The sequence below is a fragment of the Chanodichthys erythropterus genome, chromosome 19 (genome assembly GCF_024489055.1).
Source record: "Chanodichthys erythropterus isolate Z2021 chromosome 19, ASM2448905v1, whole genome shotgun sequence".
Lineage (NCBI taxonomy): Eukaryota > Metazoa > Chordata > Actinopteri > Cypriniformes > Xenocyprididae > Chanodichthys > Chanodichthys erythropterus.
In genome coordinates, this window is record NC_090239.1 from 19,683,272 (window position 1) to 19,711,147 (window position 27,876).

At 38.0% G+C, this 27,876-nt stretch overlaps 1 protein-coding gene and 1 long non-coding RNA gene across 3 annotated transcripts in view; one reads left to right on the plus strand and one right to left on the minus strand.

Annotated features, from left to right (window-relative positions):
• Nucleotides 1–333: 333 nt before the first annotated feature.
• rhbdf1b (rhomboid 5 homolog 1b (Drosophila)) overlaps nt 334–27,876 on the minus strand; it is a 59,639-nt gene continuing 32,096 nt past the window's right edge. Inside the window, exons 1-16 of one of the 2 annotated variants that reach the window (XM_067369477.1) lie at nt 20,813–21,180; nt 18,182–18,395; nt 17,761–17,967; nt 14,392–14,514; nt 13,977–14,140; nt 13,582–13,833; nt 13,362–13,473; nt 13,203–13,277; nt 11,468–11,629; nt 11,283–11,383; nt 11,134–11,197; nt 10,937–11,031; nt 5,928–6,003; nt 5,618–5,718; nt 5,314–5,467; nt 334–2,276 (exon numbers count right to left, since the gene is read on the minus strand). In XM_067369477.1, the coding sequence (XP_067225578.1) occupies nt 1,857–2,276; nt 5,314–5,467; nt 5,618–5,718; nt 5,928–6,003; nt 10,937–11,031; nt 11,134–11,197; nt 11,283–11,383; nt 11,468–11,629; nt 13,203–13,277; nt 13,362–13,473; nt 13,582–13,833; nt 13,977–14,140; nt 14,392–14,514; nt 17,761–17,967; nt 18,182–18,395; nt 20,813–20,847 (2,355 nt within the window). In that variant the 5' untranslated portion in view covers nt 20,848–21,180 and the 3' untranslated portion in view covers nt 334–1,856. Of the gene's footprint in view, nt 2,277–5,313; nt 5,468–5,617; nt 5,719–5,927; nt 6,004–10,936; nt 11,032–11,133; nt 11,198–11,282; nt 11,384–11,467; nt 11,630–13,202; nt 13,278–13,361; nt 13,474–13,581; nt 13,834–13,976; nt 14,141–14,391; nt 14,515–17,760; nt 17,968–18,181; nt 18,396–20,812; nt 21,181–27,876 lie in introns of those variants that run through there. The other variant, XM_067369476.1, reaches the window with a different exon arrangement.
• LOC137007811 (uncharacterized) lies at nt 8,515–17,860 on the plus strand. Its single transcript, XR_010892668.1, has 3 exons — nt 8,515–8,691; nt 10,926–10,995; nt 17,770–17,860. It is a non-coding gene; the product is annotated as an uncharacterized lncRNA (long non-coding RNA).

Sequence of the window (27,876 nt, forward strand, 5' to 3'; positions counted from 1 at the left end):
AGCTGTCTGAGGAACAGACGTCTGAGCGCACGTGTCGGGGCTATGGGTAGATAAAGCCGTGATTTTTGCAGAAATGGAAAAAATAGGGAAAATGTTCTATTATATTTCTAATATACTATATATTGGTAGGTCTGATATTCGACTGATGAGAGTTTGGACGTGACATCTATTGGTCATTCATATCAATATTAGTATTCATTATGACTCACAAAACAAAGAGAGCTTACTTGCTTTTTACTGTGTCAGCTTTATAACTGAAAAGATATGATTTTGGTACTGCAGTTCTTACAAATGAAGTTTCTTGTACAAAGGGAACTGAGGCACGACTCGCTTTTCAATAGACTTTGCCATTAGCATGTTGCTTAGCTAACACTGTAACACTATAACAGTGATGTTAAAACTTTTTGATGCCCTCATTGACCCTAAAATATGATGATCCATGCAAAGGACCCTCTTCCTAAAATATAAATGCATCTACGTAACTTCATTTATTGAATATATATGAATGATATAGCCTACAGATGTTTGGGTCAGTATGTTTTTTATTGTTTTTATAAGTATTTTATGTTCACTTAGGCTGCATTTAGGGTGAATTCAGGTTAATTGGGACAGTTTTTGCCATTGAGATGACTGGGAAAAAAGAAATGACTGGGAAAAAAGTGCCCCATTCAACCTGAATTCACCCCTATTTGATCAAAAAACAAAAAAAACAAAAACATTTATTTCTGTGATGGCAAAGCTGAATTGTCAGCATCATTACTCCAGTCCAGTCTTGTGTCACATGATCCTTCAGAAAACATTCTAATATGTTGATTTAGTGCCCAATAAACATTTCTTATTATTATCAATATTGGAAACGTTTGTGCTGCCTAATATTTTTTTGTGGAAACCATAATTTTTTTAGGTTCCTTCATGAATATAAAGTTCAAAAGAACATAATTTATTTGAAATATCTTTTTTTGTAACATTGTAAATGTCTTTACGGTCACTTTTGATCAGTTTAATGCATCCTTGTTGAATAAAACTATTAATTTCATTAAAAAAAAAAAAATCTTACTGGTCACAAACTTTTGATTGATAATGTGTATATACACTTATTAATTTATTTTTTCATCTCTCCTATATACTTTTTAACAGCTTTAACTATTTTTGTTGATACTTTTTAGCATCAAATTAATATTAGTATAGAAATTAGCTTGTTGCATTGCATTATGGGACTGGTTTCTCCACAAAGGACACATGTTATCCTCCCCTAAAAGACTGTATAATTATGTTGCTTCCTATTTGGAACAGACGTTGTGTTGGGTGCGGTGCCTATAAGAACTACTTGAGATGCAAATTAGCATCATTTTTTAGTCTTTCAACTTAAATGTTTTTTGTACTGACCCTATGCAAATAAAAATGTTGACTACATAGGCAGCTTGCTAGAACAGAACCATTATTTTAACCAGAGAAAAACGACCAGGAAAAAAGAAGAAGGCAAACTTAGCGATTTCTTCACATTGTATTTTGTGTTACATGTGATCCGGTAGCTAAAACACTACCAAATATTACCATCGTAGTAGCACTACACACATTACAGGTTTGCCTTAGTGCTCCGATCTGACCGTTCTCAGATATGGCAGTAGCTGGTACTGAGTGAAAAGGCACTATTGGCATAACTACTATTCTTCCCTCCTGGGGCGGGCTCTTCTATGAGCCAGAGAAATTAAAAACAACAAAACCTTCTTTATAAAGTATATTATATAAAAAGATTGTATGTTAAAAGAGTCTGTGAATGAAATCAGTCCAGGCCTGCAGAAAAGCTGGAGTTGGTGTCCAAATGCCCTCCACTGCAGCCCTTGTTCTGCAAGGCCTCAGTGGAGGTGAGCATTGAGGTCGTATTTCTCACAAAACTTGTCCGTCAGCGGGATGCAGGTGAGAAGCTCACACCACTCGCACTTGACGGGGTAAACATAGAAGAGAACGACGAAGCTGGAGAAGATGCCCAGGAAAAGAGTAAGTGCCACTAGGATCTGCAAACGTTTGCGGTACATGTCCATGCGACCGAAGCTAATGTAGGGCAGGAAGGCGAAGGAGAGGAAGAAGCCTGAGAGGAAGCCGCAGATGTGGGCGAAATTATCAATCCAGGGCAGCAGGCCGAAGGCGAAGAGGAACAGCACTACACATGAGAGCTTGATGAAGGCCCTCCATGGCCGTGCCAAGATCTGCCAGCTCTGGAACAGTTCCACGAACAGACAGGCCAAGATGCCAAACTGAGAACCAGCAGGACCCACCTGGCATTAGAAGGACAGAAGGGGGAGGGGGAGGGTTACTAGCATGTTTTATGGTTTATCCTGCACTGATCCACCTACACCAGGGATTTAATGGCTCATTTCCACCGAGCGTTACGGTAGAGTACAGTACAGTATGGTACTCTACCGTTTCCATTTCGATTGTCAGAAGTTGTGAATGGTACCAAAATGTACTGTATCACTTTTTTGGGACCCTTCCGTTTGGGTACCTAGCACAGTAGACCGGTACATAAAGGGGTGGAGCTAGACTTACTGCAGAACATTGATTGGTTGACAGAGAATCGTCACTTGCGGATGCTACAAGGGGAATGACAACACAAAAGGCGCAATTTTTTAAAATATACAGATTAAACACAATACTGCTGAAACACAAATAGCCACATACTGAGAAGCATGTCCTCCACTGTTGTTTACGGTGTTGCTTTCTTGTTTGCATGAAAATGCCATCGACCGCTATTTTCCGGCATACACCACACCTATCAAGTTGGCGGAGGAAACGCAAGCTGGATCAGGGTTTACTGCCCTGAATTGTACTGTACTGTATCACTCGGTGGAAACGAGCCATAAAACTAACTTAGTAGGCGCTAACCAGGTGAATTTAGGTGCTATATATAAAATGTGAAAAGCAATATCAAATGAGCATTATGTTCATCTATGCAGTATTCAAAAAACAGTATCCAAAAAATACACAAGTGTACTTCTACTTCTGCCAAATGCAAATCCAATGGACACCTTACTATCCCAGGAGTCCCAGTAGATCACATGACAATTCTAACGTGGTGGATTACATACATTACTACACACTGAAATATTTATAGAACACACATTATTAAAGTGTTAGTTCATCCAAAAATTTAAATTCTGTCATTTATTACTCACCCTCATGTCGTTCCACATCTGTAAGATCTTCAGAACACAAATTAAGATCTTTTTGATGAAGCCTGAGAGCTTTCTGTCCCTCCATTGTTCACTCGAGAGCTGGCATTGTTGTGTGAACACGCTTTGGATAATATTATTTTGTAAATAAAGTGGTAAATTATGTTTTTTTCCCCCCACAAACAAAGCACTCACGTCGCTTAATAAAATTCAGTTTAAGCCACTGGAGTCACATGGAGTACTTTAATGATGTCTTTTCCAACCTTTCTGGACCTTGAAGTGGTAGTTACGTTGAATCTCCATGGAAGGACAGAAACCTCTCAGACTTCATCAAAAATATCTTAATTTGTGTTCTGAAGATGAGCGAAGGTTTTACGGATGTGGAATGACATGAGGGTGAGTAATTAATAATATAATTTTCATTTTTGGGTGAACTAACCCTTTAACATTTGAGAAGTAATTCATCAAATGCAATATATACGCATCATTATGGTTGTGATTTGGTATCATCTGGCATTTAAACCCATACCTTAGGCCTGTAATAAGCCATATGGAAAAAAAATTGTTTGGGGTTTGTAAGATTTTTCAACGTTTTTGAAACAAGTCTCTTTTGCTCGCCAATGCTGCATTTATTTGATCAAAAACACAGTAAAAGCTGTAATATTGTGAAATATTATTACAATTTAAAGGTGCTATCGAATGAAAAATTGAATTTACCTTGGCATAGTTGAATAACAAGAGTTCAGTACATGGAAAAGACATACATTGAGTCTCAAACTCCAGTGTTTCCTCCTTCTTGTATAAATCTCATTTGTTTAAAAGACCTCCGAAGAACAGGCGAATCTCAACATAACACCGACTGTTACGTAACAGTCGGGATCATTAATATGTATGACCCCAACATTTGAATATGCCAGCTCATGTTCAAGGCATTAGACAAGGGCAGTCAGTATTAACGTCTGGATCTGTGCACAGCTGAATCATCAGACTAGGTAAGCAAGCAAGAACAACAGCGAAAAATGGCAGATTGAGCAATAATAACTGACATGATCCATGATAACATGATATTTTTAGTGATATTTGTAAATTGTCTTTCTAAATGTTTCGTTAGCATGTTGCTAATGTACTATTAAATGTGGTTAAAGTTACCATCGTTTCTTACTGTATTCACGGAGACAAGACTGTCATTATTTTCATTTTTTAAACACTTGCAGTCTGTGTAATTCATAAACACAACTTCATTCTTTATAAATCTCTCCAACAGTGTAGCATTAGCCGTTAGCCACGGAGCACAGCTTCAAACTCGCTCAGAATCAAATTCATGCAGCATGAATGACGAACACTTTGTAAAGATCCATTTTGAGGGTTATATTAGCTGTTTAAATGCTGTTTAAGGCAGTCGCGGGCTCGTGGGCGGGGGAGCGCCAGATTTAAAGGGGCTGCACGATAAATCGGTGCATATGTAATTATGGCTGAAAATAGGCAGTTAAAAAAATGTATTAAAAAAAATCTATGGGGTATTTTGAGCTGACACATTCAGGGGACACCTTAGACTTATATTACATCTTGTTAAAACTAGTTCTAGGGCACCTTTAAAATACCTGTTTATTACTTTAATATTTTTTAAAAATGTAATTTATTCAGATGATGGCAAAGCTGAATTTTCAGCAACCAGAACTCCAGTCTTCAGTGTCACATGATCCTTCACAAAACATTCTAATATGCTGATTTGCTGCTCAAAAAACATTTCTTACTAGTATCAATGTTGGAAACAGTGCTGCTTTAATGTTTTTTGTGGAAATCGTGATGCATTTTTTTGTCAAGTTCTCTGTAGAAAAACAGCACTTACTGTCTTTACTGTCACTTTTGATCAATTTAATGTATCTTTGCTGAATAAAAATATCTTTATGTCTTTAAAAAAATATTTATAAAATAATGTACCTTTGAATGGTATATACAAGGTGCTGTATAACAATACTTAAGACAACTACAGGATAACACTAAAGGTTAATTCAAAAAGTTGATTTGCGTGTTGGATTTAACTGTTAACACTTGAGGGTTTATATCAAATAATCTAATTACTGAATGTAGGGAGTAAAAGACTTCTGATCCAGACTCATGGGGCTGTAGTCTTTTCTTTTACCTCTGCTCTGTACGGTAAGAAGATGGCACTGGCGAGATTGCCTGTAATCCCACTGAGGATATAGATGATGGAGATTCTCAGCCAGCCTGCTAGCTTCTCCAAATCCCTCAGAATGGTCATCTGGAAGCACACAGACACCAGGCAGTGCAGGATCCTGCAGAGAGGAAGAAACTTTCGCAATCAATCAAACAAGGCTTTACCTTTGTCAAGAAAGAGCAGTCAGGATATGTAATCTGACACTGCATTACATTTCTTGCGAAATTCACAATGGCCCCCCCTGCAGCGGATCACACTTCTTACTCACCCAGCATGCAGGAAGAGAGAGAGCCAGAGCCGATAGAACTGGTCTGGGATCTCTGGGTTCAGGAAAGGCAGGAGGCCACACACATCATCCATGCAATGCACCTGACAGTGGATAATCAGTTTTATCCATAATTACACAAATTACAATTTATAGCTAAATGTCTGTACTCTCTAATTATAGGCACTTGCACAGATGTAGCTCTTTACACCCCCTGCTGGCAACTAATAAAATTGCACACTGCATCACTGTACTGCTCTAGATAACAAATCATCAGAATGTATATGATCTAAACTTATAAATGCTTACTGACCTGGGAACACAAAGTGGCCTCCTCATGGAAGTATCCCTTCATGAAGTTACAGTACTCTCTTGATGTAATCTCGCACCTGTGCAGATCATAATTTACTCGATTAATTAAGAAATTCAACTTACCAAAGGACAAAATAAATACAATATATATATGTATATGAGATAAACTAGTACCATTCAAAAGTTTGGCTACTTTTGTGTGAATTTGGATCATGTTTTCCTCCTGTGTGTGCGCTCCATATCATACGACATTAGCTATATAATCCTGAAGTATCAAATAAAATGTAAAAGTATCACAAAAAAAAAAAGGGGGTTCTTTTTTTTTTCTTTTTTTTTAGATTTTTAAATATATTTTGGCTAAAGGTTCAATAAACTGTTTCATTTCAAGAAAGATTTCTATTGTAACTAGTATTATAACTGGGTATTATTTCATTTTTCAGGCTTTACAGGGTTAATATTAAGTGGCATGGCATTTCACGCATTGAAGCCATCGGTTTTCGGTGGCTTGAGCCAGTGGATTATGGCATATGTCACTAAAACTTGTGTCATGTGCCTGTGGATTTGTGGCATGTGCCAATGAAAATCGTGGAACATGTCACAGTATGTTGTGGCTTCTCCAGTAGTGACTGACACATGAGTTAAGGAGTTATACTGATGCAATTGAGACACAAAATTAAAGATTGTGTTTTTTGGGTGCTTAGTGTTATAAGTAGTTAAGGTAATGATTGATAAAATTCATTACAAGATGAGTAGGCAACTGTCACTATCAAATAAAAGCAACACTAAAAAGCAATAAACTGTATCAACTTTTTACATTGTGGAAAAAGGACAATCTTAAATAAATAGTCTAATTTAGTCATACTTTAAAAACACAAATTAAATACATTTGGAATTGTTAAATCATTTTTCAAAAATGTAGTCAGGTTAGGAACATCTGTTTTTGAGTGAATGTTGTGTAATAGCAATGTTATTATATGTTGTTGATCATGCAAATGGCCCATTCTAAAAAACAAAATTCAATATATCATGGGTCACTACGGATATACCACATTAACAGTGGAATCCATAACTGTAAACTTTTATTATAGCATGATGCTGCATGCATGCTGGTAAGTGTCAGTATAAGTTAGTTTAACACCTGCCTACACAAGATAAACAAAAAAATGGCAATTTGTGGTGGCACATACTCCTGCGGGTTGGTACCACTTTAATTAGAATGCTTCACTTTTTTTAGTTGTAGCCTTTTAGCGTCTGTATACGTTTATATTTTCAAATGGCACATGGCTCAGATGAACTGTCAATTCTATGTGAAAAGTTGTGTTAGGTCATTCATTTAGGAGAAATTAGAATGCTTGTGCAAAGGAATTATCACAATATTTTGTACTGGGTTGCATTGTAAAAAGTTAATAAAATAATCTTATAATAATAGGACAATATAAATATATTACAATATTGGCACTGTAATATATACAATGAAAAAACAGATATAAAACCTTACAATATGGAGAAGCCAAATGGTTGCTTTACAAATTAACTCCAGTATTGTCACTTAAAGGCACAATATGTAAGATTTTTTAATTCAAATATCCAAAAACCACTAGAACAATGTTATATATTTTGTGGACATTTACCGTCATCTACTGGTAGTTTTAGTTTCTTATTTAAAGGTGCCATCGAACGTTTTTTTACAAGATGTAATATAAGTCTAAGGTGTCCCCTGAATGTATCTGTGAAGTTTCAGCTCAAAATACCCCATACATTTTTTTTATTAATTTTTTTAACTGCCTATTTTGGGGCATCATTAAATATGAGACGATTTATGCTGTGCGGCCCCTTTAAATCTCGTGCTCTCCGCCCACGGAGCTCGCGCTTGCCTTAAACAGTGCCTAAACAAAGTTTACACAGCTAATACAACCCTCAAATGGATCTTTACAAAGTTTTCATCATGCATGCGTCGGATTATGTTAGTATTGTATACTGTTAACATTTGATTCTGAATGGATTTGAGGCTATGCTCCGTGGCTAATGGCTAATGCTACACTGTTGGAGAAATTTATAAAGAATGAAGTTGTGTTTATGAATTATACAAACTACAAGTGTTTAAAAATTAAAATAGCGACAGCTCTTGTCTCCGTGAATACAGTAAGAAACGATGGTAACTTTAACCACATTTAACAGTACATTAGCAACATGCTAACGAAACATTTAGAAAGACAATTTACAAATATAATACATTTACTGACTCTCATGTCATTTTTCTTTTGCGGAAATAAATAAAAGATGACATTGAATGTTGGCAGGGGCGTCGGACTGGGGGGGTAAAGGGTACCGAGTACCCAGGGCCCGAGGCAGGGGGGGCCCCCTTAGAAGTCAGTTTTCTATACATGCATATACATACACTAACATTTGTATAGCATTTATGTACAAATAAAAAAAGCTCCTGTGCAAAACTAAACTTGTAGTTAGACACTGGTTTGGTATAAAAAAAAATCATTTTCATGCTGTGCAGGGCCCCACCACCCCTCTCGAATCAATGTAAATGGTACGACCCGCAAGTCAGGTGCTTCTGCTGCGGACCTGCGGTGAATCAGTTAATGAGACAGGAGCTGGAGTTAGCCGTGATATGAACTAGGAAGACAGGGGAAGAGTCATGTCTTTCCTTAAGAAAGGAAAATCAGGGGCTCAAAAACGAAAAGAAAAGAAGATTAAAGAGAGAAAGGCAAATGAGGGCAAGCAGTTGCTCACTCAGTTTTTTGAAAAGAAAGGTGAGCTCCAAATGCATCAGAGCATTGACATTGTTTTAACATAAATATCTACTCCAGGTAGAATAGCATACATTTATGTTCGTACTCTATTTGAATAATATACCAATACTTTATAGTATCACACCCTACATGGCGAGCAAACAATATTTCTGAGTAAATAACGGAGTGAGAAGCAGACGGAGGCGGAGCTGGTAGCTCAACACACAGCCACTCCAGGCAGCTGAGCAGCTTGTCTCCTCTTCTGCTGCAGTTCTCCCCAGAGTCAGAAGTTTACATGAAAACACTGCATATTTCCCTCCATTGTCAAAATCTAACACCCGCGAAAACACAGATCGTTAGCGCCTATTTTACTGCATTGTTATGCAAATTAGCTCGCGCACGCTCTTACATTAAGTACAGGATTGTTCTCAGTTTAATGCACATCTTAATGATTGAAAATGACTTATTTTAAAACGTAATTCAAAGACTGAATGTTTAGTTTGGCGGTTAGTGTACCCTGTGATTCTATAGTCTGCATTTATTTTAAACAGACAAATAATCAGCAATTAACTTGTACTTAGCCTACACTTTAAAAAAGGTATTGTGACAATAAAGGATATTTTAGCAACCATTTAAAGCCATATATTTCAGTTTCAGACAAAAAATATATTAATCAGAGTGTGGCTTATTTTGTTTACATTTTAAAGGTGCCCTAGAATCAAAAATTGAATTTACCTTGGCATAGTTGAATAACAAGAGTTCAGTAGCCTACATGGAAAAGACATACATTGAGTTTCAAACCCCATTGCTTCCTCTTTCTTATGTAAATCTCATTTGTTTAAAAGACTTCCGGAAAACACACGGATCTCAACATAACACCGACTGTTACGTAACAGTCGGGATCATTAATATGTACGCCCCCAATATTTCCATATATGCCAGCCCATGTTCGAGCGTTAGACAAGGAAAGGCAGTATTGACGTCTGGATCTGTGCACAGACAAGGTAAGCAAGCAAGAACAACAGCGAAAAATGGCAGATAGAGCAATAATAACTGACATGATCCATGATAGGATGATATTTTTAGTGATATTTGTAAATTGTCTTTCTAAATGTTTCGTTAGCATGTTGCTAATGTACTGTTAAATGTGGTTAAAGTTACCATCGTTTCTTACTGAATTCACGGAGACAAGAGCCGTCGCTATTTTCATTATTAAACACTTGCAGTCTGTATAATGCATAAACACAACTTCATTCTTTATAAATCTCTCCAACAGTGTAGCATTAGCCGTTAGCCACAAAGCATAGCCTCAAACTCAGAGAATCAAATGTAAACATCAAAATAAATACTTTACTCACATGATTCGATGTATGCACACAGCATGCATGATGAACATCTTGTAAAGATCCATTTGAGGGTTATATTAGCTGTGTGAACTTTGTAAATGTGCTGTAATATAGTGGAGAGCTCATGTGGCAGGGAGCACGCGATTTAAAGGGGCGGCGCGCTGAAAAAATCAGTGTATAGTTAATGATGCCCCAAAATAGGCAGTTAAAAAAATTAATTTAAAAAAATCTATGGGGTATTTTGAGCTGAAACTTAACAGACACATTCAGGAGACACCTTAGACTTATATTACATCTTGTAAAAAAGCATTCTTGGGCACCTTTAAGTGTTATTATGATAAAAATGCAATACCCCTCCCATTGGTATCACTATGGTATTTGGTACGGGGGCCCAGCAAGATGGTTTGTACCCAGGGCCCAAAATTTGGTGCTACGCCCCTGAATGTTGGTAACCAAGCTGTTTTGGCCTATAAATATATTTAAATACAAATTCCGATGGAGCTTCTGAAAAATAAATCATTACCATTGTAGCCTTAAAGTTTATGTGTAATAAATTTTATGTTGAATCAAATAAAATATTTCTTTCTAAAGATACTTTTTGTTAAATGTCTATTTGATGCTTTTCTCATTTAACACAATAATGACTTAATATATGACTTATATATACTGATTAAATTGTCTTTTGGGGGTACTTTCTCAGTCAAAGTTGATGTGCGTTAAATTTGCGATTAATTAATTGGCACATCATGCAATTAATTAGATTAAAAATTGTAAGCACTTGACAGCTCTAATTACAGTACACGTTTACCATTGAAGTACTGCATTTTTTTAAAAGAATGAAATGGATTTATATTTGCCAATGCTATCATTTGAATCACTTAATATCTAATGGTGTGTCTGACTCTGCAGGTTCTCCTCACCTTCCTTTGGTTCCGATGCAGCACGGTCTCCCAGTGATGACACAATCAATGTGTGGCAGGTTAGTGTGGTTTCCTGTGCTGTACCTGGTGCATATCTGAGAGAGAGAAAAATGGCGTATAACAGTGTTAAAATTAAGCAATAAGGTGTGTGGTCATATTAGTCATCTGCCAAGAAACCGTTACTGTATCACACTCACTGGCCACTTGGTGATGTCATCAGGCCACTCGTGAGGAGTAACCGAGGCAGGCTCCAGACAAATCCTAACATCATAAATGTGTTAAATACAATTATTCAGTCTGCAAGTGGTGTGGATGGGTAAAAAAGTAAAGAGGATTCTAATTGTACCTGGGGTCTTGATGGCACACAGAGCCATACTGACGCAAATTGCTCCCTAGATATGGAACACTTGGGTGCTGAGGCCACTTTACCCATAATGCCAGTGTACTCTGAGAATATTACAGGGACATTTGTGTAAAAATAGGTCGAGTGCACACATTAATGTAGACAAGCGAGGTCAAACAGGCACTGACCGAGCACTCCTCCTGAGAGGTCTGCAAGCAGCCTGATTGGTCATTACGGACGCAGCACGCCGAGTGCCGCTCACTGTTCTTCTTCTCTTGAATGAGCTGGTGCACCTCCTGATCCTGACGCATGCAGGGTGAGAATTTAGCACCAAGGTGAATCAACGCCTCCTGCAGGCCAGGAAAAAAACTGCATATTAGGCAAAAGCATGACATATGCTAAACTCAATCAAAGAAAATGTTATTTTAGTATTATTTACATAATATTATAGTATTTATTACTATTTTGAATTATCTTTTTTTCTTTTTTTAGTCTTAATTTATGTATTTAGCTTTAGTATTTTGTTTGCTTTTGTCATTTTTATTTACTTATATATATATATATATATATATATATATTTCGGTGACACTTAATAATGTTCATATCAATGAAAAATACTTCTGAAGCATTTATTAATCTTCAAAGTTAATATTCATTTAAACATTTACTAATACTAATAATAATACTAATAGTATAATCAAAAGTTGTATCTGTTAATATTGTTTAATGGACCTGAACTAACTACTGTAACAAATGCATTGCTAATTGTTAATTAATACATCTACTAATGTTACCTAATGAGACCTTATTGTAGAGTGTTACTAATATTTCTATTTGGTAACAATTTACAATAAAGTTTCATTTGTTAACATGAACTAACATTGAACAATAATTCTACAGCATTTATTAATCTTAGTAAATTCAAATTGTACTAATACAAAAGGCCTTTTAAAGGATTAAAAGGACAAAAAGAGTTTAAAGGATTAGTTCACTTTCAAATAAATTCCTGATAATTTACTCAACCCCATGTCATCCAAGATGTTCATGTCTTTCTTTCTTCAGTTGAAAAGAAATTATGGTTTTTGATGAAAACATTCCAGGATTTTTCTCCATATAGTGGACTTCAATGGACCCCAAACGGCTGAAGGTCAAAATTACAGTTTCAGTGCAGCTTCAAAGTGTTCTACACAATCCCAGACAAGGAATAAGAGTCTTATATAGGGAAACCATTGCTCATTTTCTAAAAAAAAAAAAAAAATTATATATGTTTTAACCATATTACTTAACTTTTAACCATATTACTGCCCTCCACAGGTCAGAGTTTGAACTAATTGTTATATACTTGCACTAGCATATTGAATATGACAATTTAGTTCAAACTTTGACCTGTGGAGGGCAGTAATACACTTAGAAGCATCTACACTGCTGGAATTCAAATAGAGCAGAAGAGGAGAACTAGTTCAAGATGAGCATTTATGGTTAAAACGTATAAAAAATTTTTTTTTGAAAATGAGTGATGGTTTCTCTAGATAAGACCCTTATTCCTTGTCTGGGATTGCGTAGAACGTTTTGAAGCTGCACAGAAACTGTAATTTTGACCTTCAACCGTTTGGGGTCCATTGAAGTCCGCTATATGGAGAAAAATCCTGGAATGTTTTCATCAAAAACCTTAATTTCTTTTCGACTGAAGAAAGAAGGACATGAACATCTTGAATGACATGGGGGTGAGTAAATTATCAGGAAAATTTAATTTGAAAGTGAACTAATCCTTTAAGGAAAATGGGGGGGGGGGGGACCCTAAATGGTGTTAATATTGGGGGGTGGGGGGGGATTTTTTATTCGAATACGGTCATAGCAACACAATGACAATTTACACATACTTTAAAGCAAATCCATATGTTTAAATGCTGTAAATATATTTACTGAGTTTGGTCCAATCCAGAAGTTTTCTTGCTGCACGAATTTGACATTTTCATAAACCCCTTTGTTTCGTAAGACCTACAGCAGATAACATAACCTGTTACACACCATAACAATCACAAGCACAATGCAACAAACCCTTTTACAAACCATTTTACTTACAGAATCAACTGTCTCATGTTGTGAAAAGCCCACAGGTGCAATGCCATAGATGGAAACCGCCAAGATGGTAATCAGCAAATGGACAAAGGTGATCCAATAAGTGAAAAAAGGCCTGTGGGATAAAAGAACCCAATTCATCACCCTGTACAGAGAACATCTATATCATGCAATCTCAGCGGTCAACATTAGCAGAGCACCCACACACAGAACTGTTGAATACCTGTGGTCATTCATGTCTTCAATCTGTTTCTTCACATAGCTGTCAATGCGTTTGCGGTAGGTGCGATTGGTCAGTCTACCCACCATGCCAAGCCCATAAGGGCGCTTCTCCTTGGCAAAGAGTTTCTTAACAGGCACGGTAATGCGCTGTCCACGCCGCTGACCGCTCACACTCACCACTTCCTGTCGTAAGCGCACTTTAGGCTGAGACAGAGCACCATCCTTTCCCTTACGCCAGCCCCTCTCGAGAGGCCTGAGACACATGGAGAGACATAGAAATGAGCTTTACAAAAATAAATGAGCTTTTCTAAAGTACAGACAGAAAACAGTCCACTTAAAATCATCAGAATAGCATTACAAACTCATAAATGTTAGTCAAGTGTCCATGTGACTCACAGCATAAGATGGCTCCGCTCCAGTTCTGTCTTCTCTAGGGCACTGCCCGTCAAGTCCCTCTCATCTCCAGCTCTACTGGCATCAGTTTCTTTAATGGCAGCTTCAGAAGGTGACTCAAACACCTCGTCTGCGTATGTGGACAGCTCTTCATGCATAAGCCCATCCTAAAAGGACAAATGGCTACATCAGATGTCATTTGTTCAATGTTAAAATATTTTCCCAGCTATTTTCCCTATTCAAGCTGTTTTTTGACCAGTAGAAGACAGGGAGTCTTCAGGACAGGTAATTAAAATTTGCTATTCAAATGATGCTGGTGGTGCATTTATATTTCAGTTCAATGGTCTTTACATATTCCAACACTAGGTGGCAGCATTGAGGTGGTGTGGGCTGTAAATGCCAGGTTTTGTAGTTTCACCTTGGCAAAGAAGGAGGTGTCCAGTTCATCTGGGAAATCCACAGTGTCCTCCTCTAGGAAACTGGCTGCAGCAAAACTGCGCCGTTGCACTCGCCGAATGGTCCCTTCCCGCAGAGAGCGCCCCTGAAACCAGTTTCAATCTTCACTATTATCCTCATCAACAGCATCATGTCAATATTCATGTAATGAATAGAAATGTACACATATATAATACATCACAAACAATGGGTAAGATCAAATGATCTTTCCAATGCAGCTGTGCTGTTTCTGAGGCCAAGCAAGGGATTACTTCAACCTGCTCCTGAATATTCTATCGGACCAACAGCTGAACATTCCAGAGGAATTATCATAGCCATCTGTTAGCGTTGTTCCCAGCCTTTAGCCTGGTCATCTGGGCTCAGGCACTAAATGGAACTGGGCCAAATCCCAGGCCAACAAGTCAAGCCAGAGATAAACTTTTACATAACAGATTATAGGGGGGAGGGTAATATTTGTTTATTACAATCTTTACAAGGACGTCAAAGTGAGCCTCTGAAGTAATCTATGATAATCACTATGGCTGGGTTTATGGGACGGCCGTTGCCTTGTTCCAATTGCATTCACGTCACTTTCACATTTGGGGCACTCAAGCTCAAAGGAGATTTCCGAATTTTAAGGAATGATTATTGACTCAAATCAAAAGGTGAATTTTTTTCTAACAATTGTCAGAAATGAGTCCGCCGCTTTATCCTGTTGTTTGTTCCTGTCTGGGAACTTGTTTTGTTCATGTCCGGAGGATGATATAAAACCAGAGCATGACTACACAGGAAATATCGGGGGAATGAAATTACTTTTTGGTGCTATTCATCTCTATACAACTAAAGCAGACCACCTACAATGGTATAAATCAGTGGTTCTCAACATTTTTGACTTGAAGGCCCTCCATTGTCTAATATAATAATTGAAGATATTTTCCTCTAGTATTTCAGCTGGAATTTTATTAACAGAAACTGTATATACTGTATCTGTATATATCATGTGTACGCAAAAACAATGGATTATGTTTTTCATTGACCAATCAATTTTTAGTTTTCAGTGTTTTTTTTAAACAAATACTGTATAAAGATGATTCTCAACTATGTTATGAAAGATATAATAATTTGATATACTATTTTACTTTATGCAATATGTGTGTAAAATGCATTGATACATTGTATCAGTATCTCACAAAAGTGAGTTCACCCTTCACATTTCAGCAACCATTTATTATATATTCAAGGGACAATACTATATAAATGAAAATTGGATATACTTTAGAGTAGTCAATGTGCAGCTTGTATAGCAGTATAGATTTACTATCCTCTAAAAATAAGTCAACATACAGCCATTATTGTCTAAATAACTGGAAACAAAAGTGAGTACACCCTAAGTGAACATGTCAAAACTGTGTCCAAAGTGTCAATATTTTGTGTGATCACCACTGTTATCTAGCACTGCCTTAATCCTCCTGGGCATGGAATTCACCAGAGCTGCACAGGTTGTTGCTGGGATCCTCTTCCACTCCTCCATGATGACATAACAGAGCTGCTGGATGTTAGACGCATGACGCTTCTCTACCTACAGCTTGAGGATGCCCCACAGGAGACATACTTGGCTACTCCATCACCTTCACCTTCAGCTTCCTCAGCACAGCAGTTGTCATCTTGGCGGTGTGTTTGGGGTCATTTTCATGCCACTCAGCCCAGTTTCTGAAGGGATGGCATCATGTTCTGCTTCAGAATGACACAGTACATGTTGGTTTCCCTAAATGAAGCAGAGCTCCCCAGTACCAGCAGCAATCATGCAGCCTCAGACTATGATGCTACCACCAGCATGCTTGACTGTAGGTAAGACACAATTTTCTTGGTACTCCTCACCAGGGCGTCACCACACATGCTGTACACCATCTGAGCAAACAAGTTTATCTTAGTCTTATCAGACCACAGGACATGGTTCCAGTAATTCATGCTCTTGGACAGGTTGTCTTCAGCAAACTGTTTGCGGGCTTTCTTGTGAGCCAGCTTCAGAAGAGGCTTCCTTCTGGGACGACGGCCATGCAAAGCGACTTGTTGCAGTGTAAAGCGTGTGGTCTGAGCACTGACAAGCTGACCTTCCACTTCTGCAACCTCTAAAGCAATGCCGGCAGCACTCATGCATCTGTTTTTTGAAGCCAGCTTCTGCACCTCATGCACAGCACGAGGACTCAACTTCTTTGATCGACCCTTGCGAGGCCTGTTCCAAGTGGATCCAGTCTTGGAAAACCTCTCTCTATGACCCTGGCCACTGTACTGTAACTCAGTTTCATGGTGTTACCGTTCTTCTTATAGCCTAGGCCATCTTTGTGGAGATGGAGAGCAACAATTCTAATTCTCAAATCCTCAGAGAGTTCTTTGCCATGAGGTGCCATGTTGAACATCTAGTTTTGAGTATGAGAGAATTGTACTCAAAGCACCACATTTTAACTGCTCTAATACAAGATACACACATTTGTTGGTCCTATCAAGCACACAAATACATAAACATGATGAAAAGGACACGTGACTTTGCATGGTTAAATGACGTCCAGCTGTTCTCACTTAGGGTGTACTCACTTTTGTTGCCAGCTATATTGTCAATAACGTCTGTATGTTAAGTTAAATATATACTGCTATACAAGCTGCACATTGACTACTCTAAAATATATCCAAAATGATTGCTGAAATATGAGGGGTGTACTCACTTTTGTGAGATACTGTAATTTGCATATTAATGTGCTCTTGGAGCAACATCTAATGAAAAAAGAAGTGTAATAATGGGAGTAATAAGCACAAATGGGAGTAATAAGCACAAAAGAATATCTAATATTTCATTGAAATATTGATCTATAATTTCTTTCCCTATTCACTTGCTGCATCTCCCAAAATGCCTGACAGTGGGCATATGAAACTGATATCCTGTTTCGTAACACAAAGTCATATTCTGATTTGAAACCCCATAACAATATCCTGAGATGTTGATTTTTGACAAACAATTAGAAAATTAGATTTAAATATTTACAAAATATTATCATATTTCAATAAGATTGCTAAATTTGATAATTCAATCAATCAATGTCAGTCATCAAGGAGAGGGAGTTGTCATGGTAATATTTCCAAACATTTGGTATCTCTGAAAAGCCCTGAATCTAAATAAATGAATCTAGATAAATTTGCTAAAAATCTATGCTTGGGTCTCAGGATATATTAAAATCATTTTAATTTTAATTCATTAATTCTAAGGAAGTTTGATGAGCCCCCTGGTTGGAATCACTGTTATAAATCGTACACAGTGCTAATGCAATGTGCTTAACGCTGTCTATCTATCTGGTCTTACCTTCACCAGAGCAGCAGCTGCTCTGAAGCCCATCTTGGCGACAGACTCGCGTTTACGTCTGCGGGGAGGTCGGTTGAAGCCAGAGCGGGAACTGGTGAAGGAGCACAGGGAAGCTGCGCAGGGGGTGATGGGGGTCTGAGGTATACTAAGACCGTCCACTTCCTCTACATTACGGAACGCTCGACCCCGAGCCAGCGGGTCTACGATCTGCAGAGACCGACAACAAAAAACCTAAACAGTGATTCATGATCCCCTTTGTGTATCATAAACCATCAGCTCTTCATAATGTGCATCAGCTATAGTAAATGCTAATGGAAAATGTTTATGCAAGTCATGTTTATAGAAGCAGTTGTTTCCCTGGTTTAATTTGAGACAGTTTAAGCATTACAGGTATCTGTATGTTTGTATGTTCCCAGCTTACCCTCTGCATGCCATGCTGTGCGGGTGGTACGTATAGAGGAGGGGGGGTCTCTGTACTGGTCATGGAGAGATTGTCTTGGCTGGGCAGGTCCATTTCACGTATCACCTGTGGCTTCAGTTTGCCGTAGCGCTGGGTGCAGTGGCGTAGGCTCTTCCGCTGCCATTTCTGGGTGGCATCCACATCATTGCTGACCCCAAACCAGTCTGCTGTGCCCCTGCAGTCACATCAGTGTTTATTATAGTAATAATACAGCAGTTTTACCACACCAAGTGTATAAAGTGATAGGCCCTCAAGAGAGAATGGAAACGCGTAATCAAATCCACTTGAAGAGAAGAGCCAAACAAGTCTGAAGCTCTGAACAAACTAACTAACCGAGACATTCAAAACATTCAGTACATGGAAGATTCCGACCAAGTCCATTAACTCTTTCGGAGTGAATGATTTGTAAGCACTCGCAAATATCTAAAGTTGATGGATAAAGCTAATTTTTAAATATGAAATCATACTTGCACTGAAAAAACTATGAACAATAACTATATTAGCATCCACAGCAACGCACAATATCATTCTGTTCATTATATGCTAGTGCTGCAGTTCTGAAATGCTTGTGCTCTTTGATGTAGGATGTAATCTGATTGGCTGTCAATGTTTTTATCATTCATCAGCTGGACAAAAAATCATTGTGAAAGTGATTTCAAAGATCTTGTAGGTGTATGACATCAAAGTACCGAGAGAGAAAGCATACAGAGCCGTATGCACTATAACACACATATGTTTCTAATATGACAAAACAGCACTGGGTTACCCTATATACGTTTGACCTGAAGAAGCGGAAGCAGCGTTTCTGCTTGCTGAATATGCGACCACTAGTGGTGAAAATGTACATATTGCGCCTTTAAAGGTGCTACAGAGGATATTTTCATCGACTGAGAAACCAAAGACTTTTAGTGAGTTTTTGAAAAGAGCAACCCCCCTCCTTCACAGCTCATTTCGGGAATGGGAATGCCTCCCAAAACTCGTGCACGAGTATTGGAACACGAGTGTTTACCACAGGCATTCGCTGTGTCGTGTTAGTGGATTCATTATGTCGGACTCACCGCAGGTAACTCAATCTGCAGTTGTTATTCCTGTCTCCTGACAAAAACATTGCATGTGGCACCTGTAGAGTGTGGAAAGTTACTGGAGCGCGCAGCCGTGCTCGTCTCTAACAAGGAACGTCATGGCAGTGATTGACAAGCCAGAGGGCCAATCGTTTACACGATGATCACGTAAACGATTGGCTGATGTTTTTAAGGCCCGACCTCATGCACAGATGATGTATATTAATATTATTCCTTTCAGTGCACCTAATAAATAGTCTTTTTTCAGTTAGTAAAGACAGTTTCAAGTAATATTGCAAAAATGTATAAAACAAAACATCCTCTTTAGCACCTTTAAGTCCAACAATTCATCAATTTGTTCAGAAAATAATTCAAGATATAATAATCTCTTAATATCTTATGCAATTTTGCTTCTCAAGTAAATGTGTTTTATTTTAAGCATGTTTAGATACTTTACTGGCAAACAAGACCAAAACACATTAATGTGTTCCCCTCTGAAACACAACCTTGGACAGAGTCTGTAAGTATGCCTGTTTTTATTCTCTAAGTGTTTGAAGTGTGTGCAAATGCTGGTAGTACAGTCAGGACATCAGCAGTGTTTAGAGTAAAGGACACATAGTAATAACAGAGTCGGCTGTGCATCATTACAAGGAAGGCCAGCTGAGGGGAGGCCTTTTAAGGAAACCGAGGGGGAGTCAACACCTTAATATCCCCCTCTTTTTGGAGGAATGATTTGAGAAAGAACATTTAAAATAAAGCATGAGATACAAGAAAATAACTTGATAAACTGTCCAGCTATCCACTGAATAACTGAACAAACTCCTCTACTGTAAACACTCGATGGTGATTAAATAAATCACTGTGCTCATCCATTACATGCTATTTTTGTCCTGTATTCAACAACAACAACAACAAAAATATTTAAAAAAAGATTCATTTACTTCAGATACTAAATGGAATAAGTAACGGCATATGATAATGACTTGTTTTCAGCAAAATCTAACATAATTTACTGAGATTTATGCTTTAGTCGAGAAAAATAAATATTTTCCAGAAAATTTATTTATTAACAAACTGATTGATTGAAGAAGTTTTATTGTCAGACAAAGTCTGAAATTTGTCTTGCAATCAATCAATCAACACAAGGGAAAGCAAACTTTATTCCATGAAACTTGCAAACTATGTGGGAAACCTATATCTACAGCAGCTGACCAATCAGAATCAAGTATTCCAGAGAGTTGTGTAATAAAATCCAAACACATAAGATAATAAACCATAAACCAAACTAAACAACCCTACTAAAGAAGACTCGTTAAAATTATAAAAATATAAACACACTCCAAAAAACAAGGTTTGACATTCACAACACCTACATTCACAATTAAATTAAATTAAATTAAATTTTCAATTTAAAAAAAGTTGGCTGGCAGTTTGTTTAAAAAAGGAGTCTTGAAAATTCCAAAATATCCAAAAATCCACAATATGAAGTTCCTCAATCATAAAGACACTGTGCAACATAAAATTAACCTACCTGTCTAACTCATCCCAGGAGGCAAGGAAGGTCATGTCTGAGGTAGAGGAGGAACTCAAGCCTTCACAATGAGTGAAATATTGGCTTGTCCTTCCTTCTACCCTCTACATCACATCAAGTCAGAGAGGCAAATAAGACATTTCCTTGATGCTAGAGCTCAAGCAGAAAATCTGCTTCAATCCAAAGGATCAAGACTCGCTTAAACACTTAAACAGACCCTTACGTGTCCGAGACCATACAGCAGTGATTCACTTGTAGCCCAACAACTACTCTTGCCGCCTACTCAGATAGTGTTTGAGGAGTGTGTGTGTAAACATCCAGTAAAATACCAGCTCATCCGACTAAAAGAGAAAGACAGAGAGAGAGGGAGAGAGAGAGGGTAGGGGACATGCCGAAACCTGAGGTAAGTGTGAGAACTGGGACTCTAAGACTTAGTTTGCACAATTCAATCACAACCACACATACACGCACACTCACACATACAATCACACATGCCTCAAGCAATAATACACTGTCCTACAGAGAAGGCAAACATGCTGAATTTCACATATTTCCTCATCTGTAAGGGTAAAGATAGCACATTTCCAAGGCAAAATACTCTGTCCTCCAAATACCCTGGTGGAGGAAATTAAACATCATTCACCACCCATCTCAATTTGACATGCAATTCCCAACATGCACTGTAAGAACCGTGCACATCAGTGGCCTTTAACAGTTATCAGTCTGGACAGTTAATCAATTAACTTGTGGATAGTTTTGTCAGTGGCAGAGGGGAGGAGTCCTGAATTTGAATGGGGATATGGTACAACTACACTTTGTTTTAGAGCAGGGGTTTTCAAACATGTTGATGCTCAGGACCTCTAAATATATGAGGATCCCATTAATAAAATATAAAGGCAGCTACATATCTTCATATATAAAGACCCACTGCATTAGATAAAAATAATTTTGCTATTATAAAGACAAGATATGTTTCCTAAATTAAATAATTTTTATGTATGATGAATTTATTAAATAAAAAAATTATATATTGTCTTTCCTTTATATCAATTTATAATATATATTATAACACTGTATAAAATTTATTCAGACACTTTGAACATTTAATTTATATTCACTATAGTTTAAAAAAATGGTAATAAAATATGACAAGATCTCAGAGTTAAACTGTGTCAGAAAAAAAATGTATCTTGATTATGTCAGATAACACTTAAGCAAAACATGGTCAGGTCAAAGTGTCTGAATAATTTTTGGTGCCAAATTTATCAGTTTTACTGGTAGTCCACTGTATGAAGAATTTTTGTGTTTACTTTATTTTGCTATCCTCTCTTACATAAATGAACTATAGTTTCCTGCACCCACTAGTAAAAATATATAAAAAATGTCTGAATATTTTTTGGTTTGACTGTACATTACCATTCAAAAGTTTGGTGTCAGTAAGATTTTTTTTTTTTTTTTTTTAAGATATTCTTTTATTCACCAATGGATGCATTAATTTGATCAAAAGTGGGAGTAAAGTCTTAAATAAGCTACAAAAGATTTATATTTCAACTTAATGCTATTCTTTTGAATAGGAATAGACATCAAAGAAGTCTAAAAGCATCATGGGTTCCACAAAAATTTTAAGCAGCAAAACTTAGTATGATTAGAATGATTTCTGAAGGATCACATGACACTGAAAACTGGAGTAATGGCCACTAAAAATAAAGATTTTTCAGGGATAAATTACATTTTAAATTATATTAAAATAAGAAAACTGTTATTTTAAATAGCCATTAAAGTATTCCACAACATTATTATTGTACTGTATTGTTTTACTGTATTTTTTGATCAAATAAATGCATATATTTAAGTTGAAAGATTTTTTTTTTCTTCCCACTATTACTTTTAGATGTATAAACATTTAAATAAAATGTAGTTTTTATTTCTTACTAGAAACTAGGGCTGTGTAGTAGTGTCAATGCAATAAAAGAACCATGATTATTAATTTTTTTCCCCAAATGACTCAGTAATAATATAGACAAAACATCCACAGCCTACACTCCAGAAACCTGTGCAAAACAAAGTTTACATTAATAAAGCATGAGTCACAATCAACGGCAGAGTTGAAAATAGCCGAAAGAGGCCCACATAAGTTTTTTTTCAGCATTGTGAATAACACTTTCTGCCGTAACATGTTCTTCTCCCACAGCTCAGATATTCCTTTGATGGTAGACACATGGCGGACTCAAGAGTCAATATACTATCAGTTGATTATCTTAAAACATAGCCAAACCCATAGACACAGATGTGAAGGCTTTGATACGCTCTTGTTTTTGTAGAGGAGTTCCTTTTCAAGTTTGTGGAGGACTCTGTGTGTGTTCTGACATTCTTTCAAAGCCAAATTAAGCATTATGGATGATCAGGGAGCGGCAAATAGCTGTCAAAGGGGCTATGCTATTTTATATAATTCATCTTAAACTTCGTGTGGGCGAAAAACTGATGAAAGACTGTTAAAAGACAAACAAAAATGCCTCCCGCCTCATCTAGATCATTAATTAGCAAAAACGACACACATGGAAACTACATTATACCTAAAAACTGAAATGAAAGTGTATCTGACTGTAAATAAATTTTGACTTCAGTGGGTCCATATTGGTTCCACGTTACCTGAGGACGATTTGTGGCAGTGACTGACGTCTGGGGGGTTCCAGACGTGAGAAACACTGGCCTTTAACCAGGACGGTGCTCATCTGCTCAAAGCGTACCCTCTTCCCTGTGGGACTGGAGGGGATGAAGTGAGGAGGATCAGGAAAGGCAGATGAGAAAACAGGGGAAGAGAAAAGATAGAAAAGCAAGCAGTTTAGATACAGAAGAAAAGCAGAGATGGAAAAAAAATGTTGCATTTAAAAAGCTGACTGGATCATATTAATTGCAGTAGAAAAGCAGAAAGGAAGTTAACAAAGAGGACAGACTCTGTCATACAATATATGAGCACAAGAACAGATGCTGAAAAAGATGCACACATGCAGTCAAAAGGAACATAAATACATTAGTTTGATTTACTGCGGTGTCTCCTCACAGTGGAGAACTTCAGCCATACCAGGAAGATAAAACATTGTAAGCCATTAAGATAAACAGCACTTGTTACTTAAGAAGCAGTCAGAGATTTGAAAAGAATTACCACAGAAGACAGATGCAAAACAGATTCTTAGGTTTATTCTTTATTTAGTATCTGTACTGTCTTTAATAATGCATTAGCCTTTAGTTTAGTCACAGCATCTAAAAAGATTAATGTAACAGTTTGAGTTATGACAACTTCTATGACATGATGTTCAACCAAGCTACATTAAGTTAGAGGAACTTAATTTCTATAGCCCACAATTTTTTAAAGTTGATTACTCAAACAAAATTAAGATCTGAACTATTAATCATTAAAAGATTGCGATCTTGATTTAAACACCCATATGATCTTATTACAATTCGCCTGTGTCTATTAAACTTTTGACAAAATCATACTGAAACATTCGAATCTGTTCATGCTGCCGCTGACCCAGAGAAAGCAGTCATGTTTAGCTATGAAGCAGCTTCACAAACCATCTTTTCAACCACATATTATCGTTATTTATGTGTTTAAAATATTCAAATTATCACAGAAGTAGCCTACTGAGATAAAAGTTATATATATATGTATATTTCTGATATAAACACTGATGTCTACGGAAGCAATCAAAATAGTGGAACTTGGCGCTTCAAATAACGATTGTTTAGATTACATTGTTACAAATGACTGTTATCATTGAATCATTCATTCAAGAGATTTGTTCAAAAATGCTGATTCATCCAGTAATGAAACAATTAAGTGAAGTATTTATTCAGGAGTCATTGAATCATTCATTCAACACGATTTTTTAAATAGACTGCAGTAATTAATATTTTGTCAGAAACTCTAATAAATTACATGTTGTTTTGTTTAAGTTTCTGTTCAGGATCATGGGAGAATCGTGATCTCTATTTCAAAAAATAAAAAATAAAATAAAATAAAATAGTGCAGCTCTAGTTCCAACTAATTTCAACATAATTGAGTGGTGGCCCTGGAAACAATTAATCTTATATATTTCAGTTCAAATTCTGCCATTAATTATTCACCCTCATGCCATTCCACACCTGTAAGACCTTCATTCATCTTCGGAACACAAATTAAGATATTTTTGATAAAATCAGACAGTTATATGACTCCTCCATAGACAGCAATAAAATCCACACTTTCAAGGTTCAGAAATGTACTAAAGACATTGTTAAAACCGTCTACATGACTGCAGTGGTTCAACCTTAATTTTATTAAGCGACGAGAATATTTTACACAAAAATAAAACAAAAATAATGACTTTATTCGACAATATCTTCTCATGTGTCATTCTCATACACTGTTTATGTCCAGCACTTCCAGGTTCTACGTCAGAACACCGACTCATTATTAGCCAGCTCCTGCGTCAGTATCACACGAATGCGTCGTGCTGCTCACATGTGCAGCTTTGGCCAATACAGACTGGCATTCAGACATAAACACAGAAGCCTTCACTGTGCATACTGCATCACCTGTGTAAGGATAATGACAGGAAAGAGAAGATTGTTGAATAAAATCGTTATTTTTGTTTTGTTTTTGCACACAAAAAGTATTCTTGCCACTTTGTAAAATTAAGGTTGAACCACTGTAGTCACGTCAACGGTTTTACAATGTCTTTAGTACCTTTCTGGACCTTGCAAATGTTGATTATATTGCTGTCTATGGACGAATCATATACCTCTCGGATTTCATCAAACATTTCTTAATTTGTGTTCCGAAGATGAACGAAGGTGAACGGGTGTGGAACGACATGAAGGTGAGTAATTAATGACAGAATTTTCATTTTTGTGTGAACTAACCCTTTAACAGCACATACTATATGTAAGTTATTTACCAAGAACACTACTCTTGGTAGTAATGTAACCACAAAAACTTTGAATCTTTTAAATCTTTTTAATGTCAGAAATAACAGCAATAAACACTGACTGATTTCCATTTACTAAAAACACATCAAATATCAATAATTTTAACATTTATTCTCCTTATCCAGTCCTATGCAAAGCATGCTGGAAACGTCTCAGTTACAAAGGTATTCCTCGTTCCCTGAAGGACAGAGTGATGAATAGGAATCTCGCTAGAGAGGCCAATCTACTTCGAGAGTAACTAAAACGAGCCAATGCACATTGGCATGCACTCATTTGCAGCAGCTGCTCTGCCTCGCAGTGTGGGTACTTAATGAGCAGCAGGTGCATTGCATCTTTAGGTTTTCGCTAAGGAGCCGAGCAGGTGAGCTGGCCACGCAGCAGGGCACAGCGACTGTGGCGATGGGACATACATCTCCGTTCCCTCATTCAGGGAACGAGGGTCACCTTTGTAACCGAAACGTACCCTTTCAGTCGATCACGTTCAACATATGTAGGACAGACTGACGAATCCCTACTAAAGCTTCACAGGTGCTGCCCCCCTTCCAGTGCTCTGTGCAAGCCTCCTGCACCCCCTTGCAGTGGGACAGGGCTAACACAGAGAGTGTCGATCACTGCTGTTCCACATAACCCATTCAGTGAAACTATTGGGTAACACTGGAAAAGTGTACCCTTTTACTGGCAAAGGAACACTGCGGAAGCCACATCCTTCCCCGAAGGAGTTATGTGGGGATGTACATATGGACTAACCCATAGGCTGTACTACATATGGAAGTTAGTGGGGTGACTCCAAACTTATGAGACATGGGTTCTCCCAAAGGGAAAGACACAGCCTTAGTTTAGGAGCAACTGTGGAATTACATATATGAGGCATGAGGCATGCTGTCTATTTGACTGAATCCAACTCCATACTGAGAGAAGAGATCCTCTGCAGGAGGGCGAGTTTGCTCTTTTTCCAGTTGACCTGGTGACTGAGCACTAGGTCCTTGTGTTTGCGTAACTGATCCCGAGAGTGAGCTAGCATGAGCCAGTTGTCAAAAATGCTGAGGATGTGAACATCCTGTTCTCTTATGGGAACAAGGGCTCCCTCCGCGACCTTGGTAAAGACGTGGGGAGACAGGGACAGCCCAAAGGGCAGGACCTTGTACTGACATGTCCGACCCTTGAACGCAAAGCGCAGGAATGGCCTGTGTCGAGGGATAATCGAGACATGAAAGTATGTGTCCTTCAGGTTGATTGCTGAAAACCAATCTCAGGGATGGATGCACCTGAAAATGTGTTTCTGTGTGAGCATCTTGAACAGTAGTTTGTGAAGGCTCAGATTCAAAACTTGCGGGTTCAAGATCGGTCGTAACCCACCACTTTTCTTGGGTACAATGAAGTAGGGGCTGTAGAACCCCAACATCATATCAGCTGGAGGGACCGGCTCTATCGTGTCCTTTGCCAGTAGGACCATGATCTCCGCATGCAAGACATGGGCATTGGCTGCTTTCACTGAAGTGAAGTGGATGCCCCTGAACTTGGGGGGACGCCAGGCGAATTGAATCGCATAGCTGACCCTGATGGTCCGAATGAGCCAGCAAGATGGACTGGGAAGCACTAGCCAGGCTCGCAGAGACCGCACAAGCGGGATCAAGGGGACTGTAGGCGTACCCGCAGTGGTGCAGCGAGGTGGAAAGCAGGAACAGCTCGGGGGGGCTCTCTTTGCGTGGTGGCCCGTAGCGGAGTCTGAGTGTGCTCTGCAACACTTACCTGTTCCACGGTTGGGCAGGGGACGCAGGAGAGGCTTTGGTTGCCTTCTCAAACTCAAACACCATTGGCGACAAGCAGACTGAGGGGCAGCCCATGAGGAACTCAAATGGTTTGTCAGGAGAAGCTCCCCTGTTCCCGACAGTGTCGCAGAAAAGGCCACCTTGTGAGATGGGAGCGTCGAGAAAGCGGTTTTAGCTTGACAACTTCTCGCACCTCTGCAAGGTAAGCCAGGGGGGCGCTTCTGGACAACTGATGTGAACATCGTCTGGCAAGAGTGCCTTGGCCTCTCGTGCAGGGCGGGTGTGGTCTGTGCACAGCCACCCCACCATTGAGAGTAGTGAGAG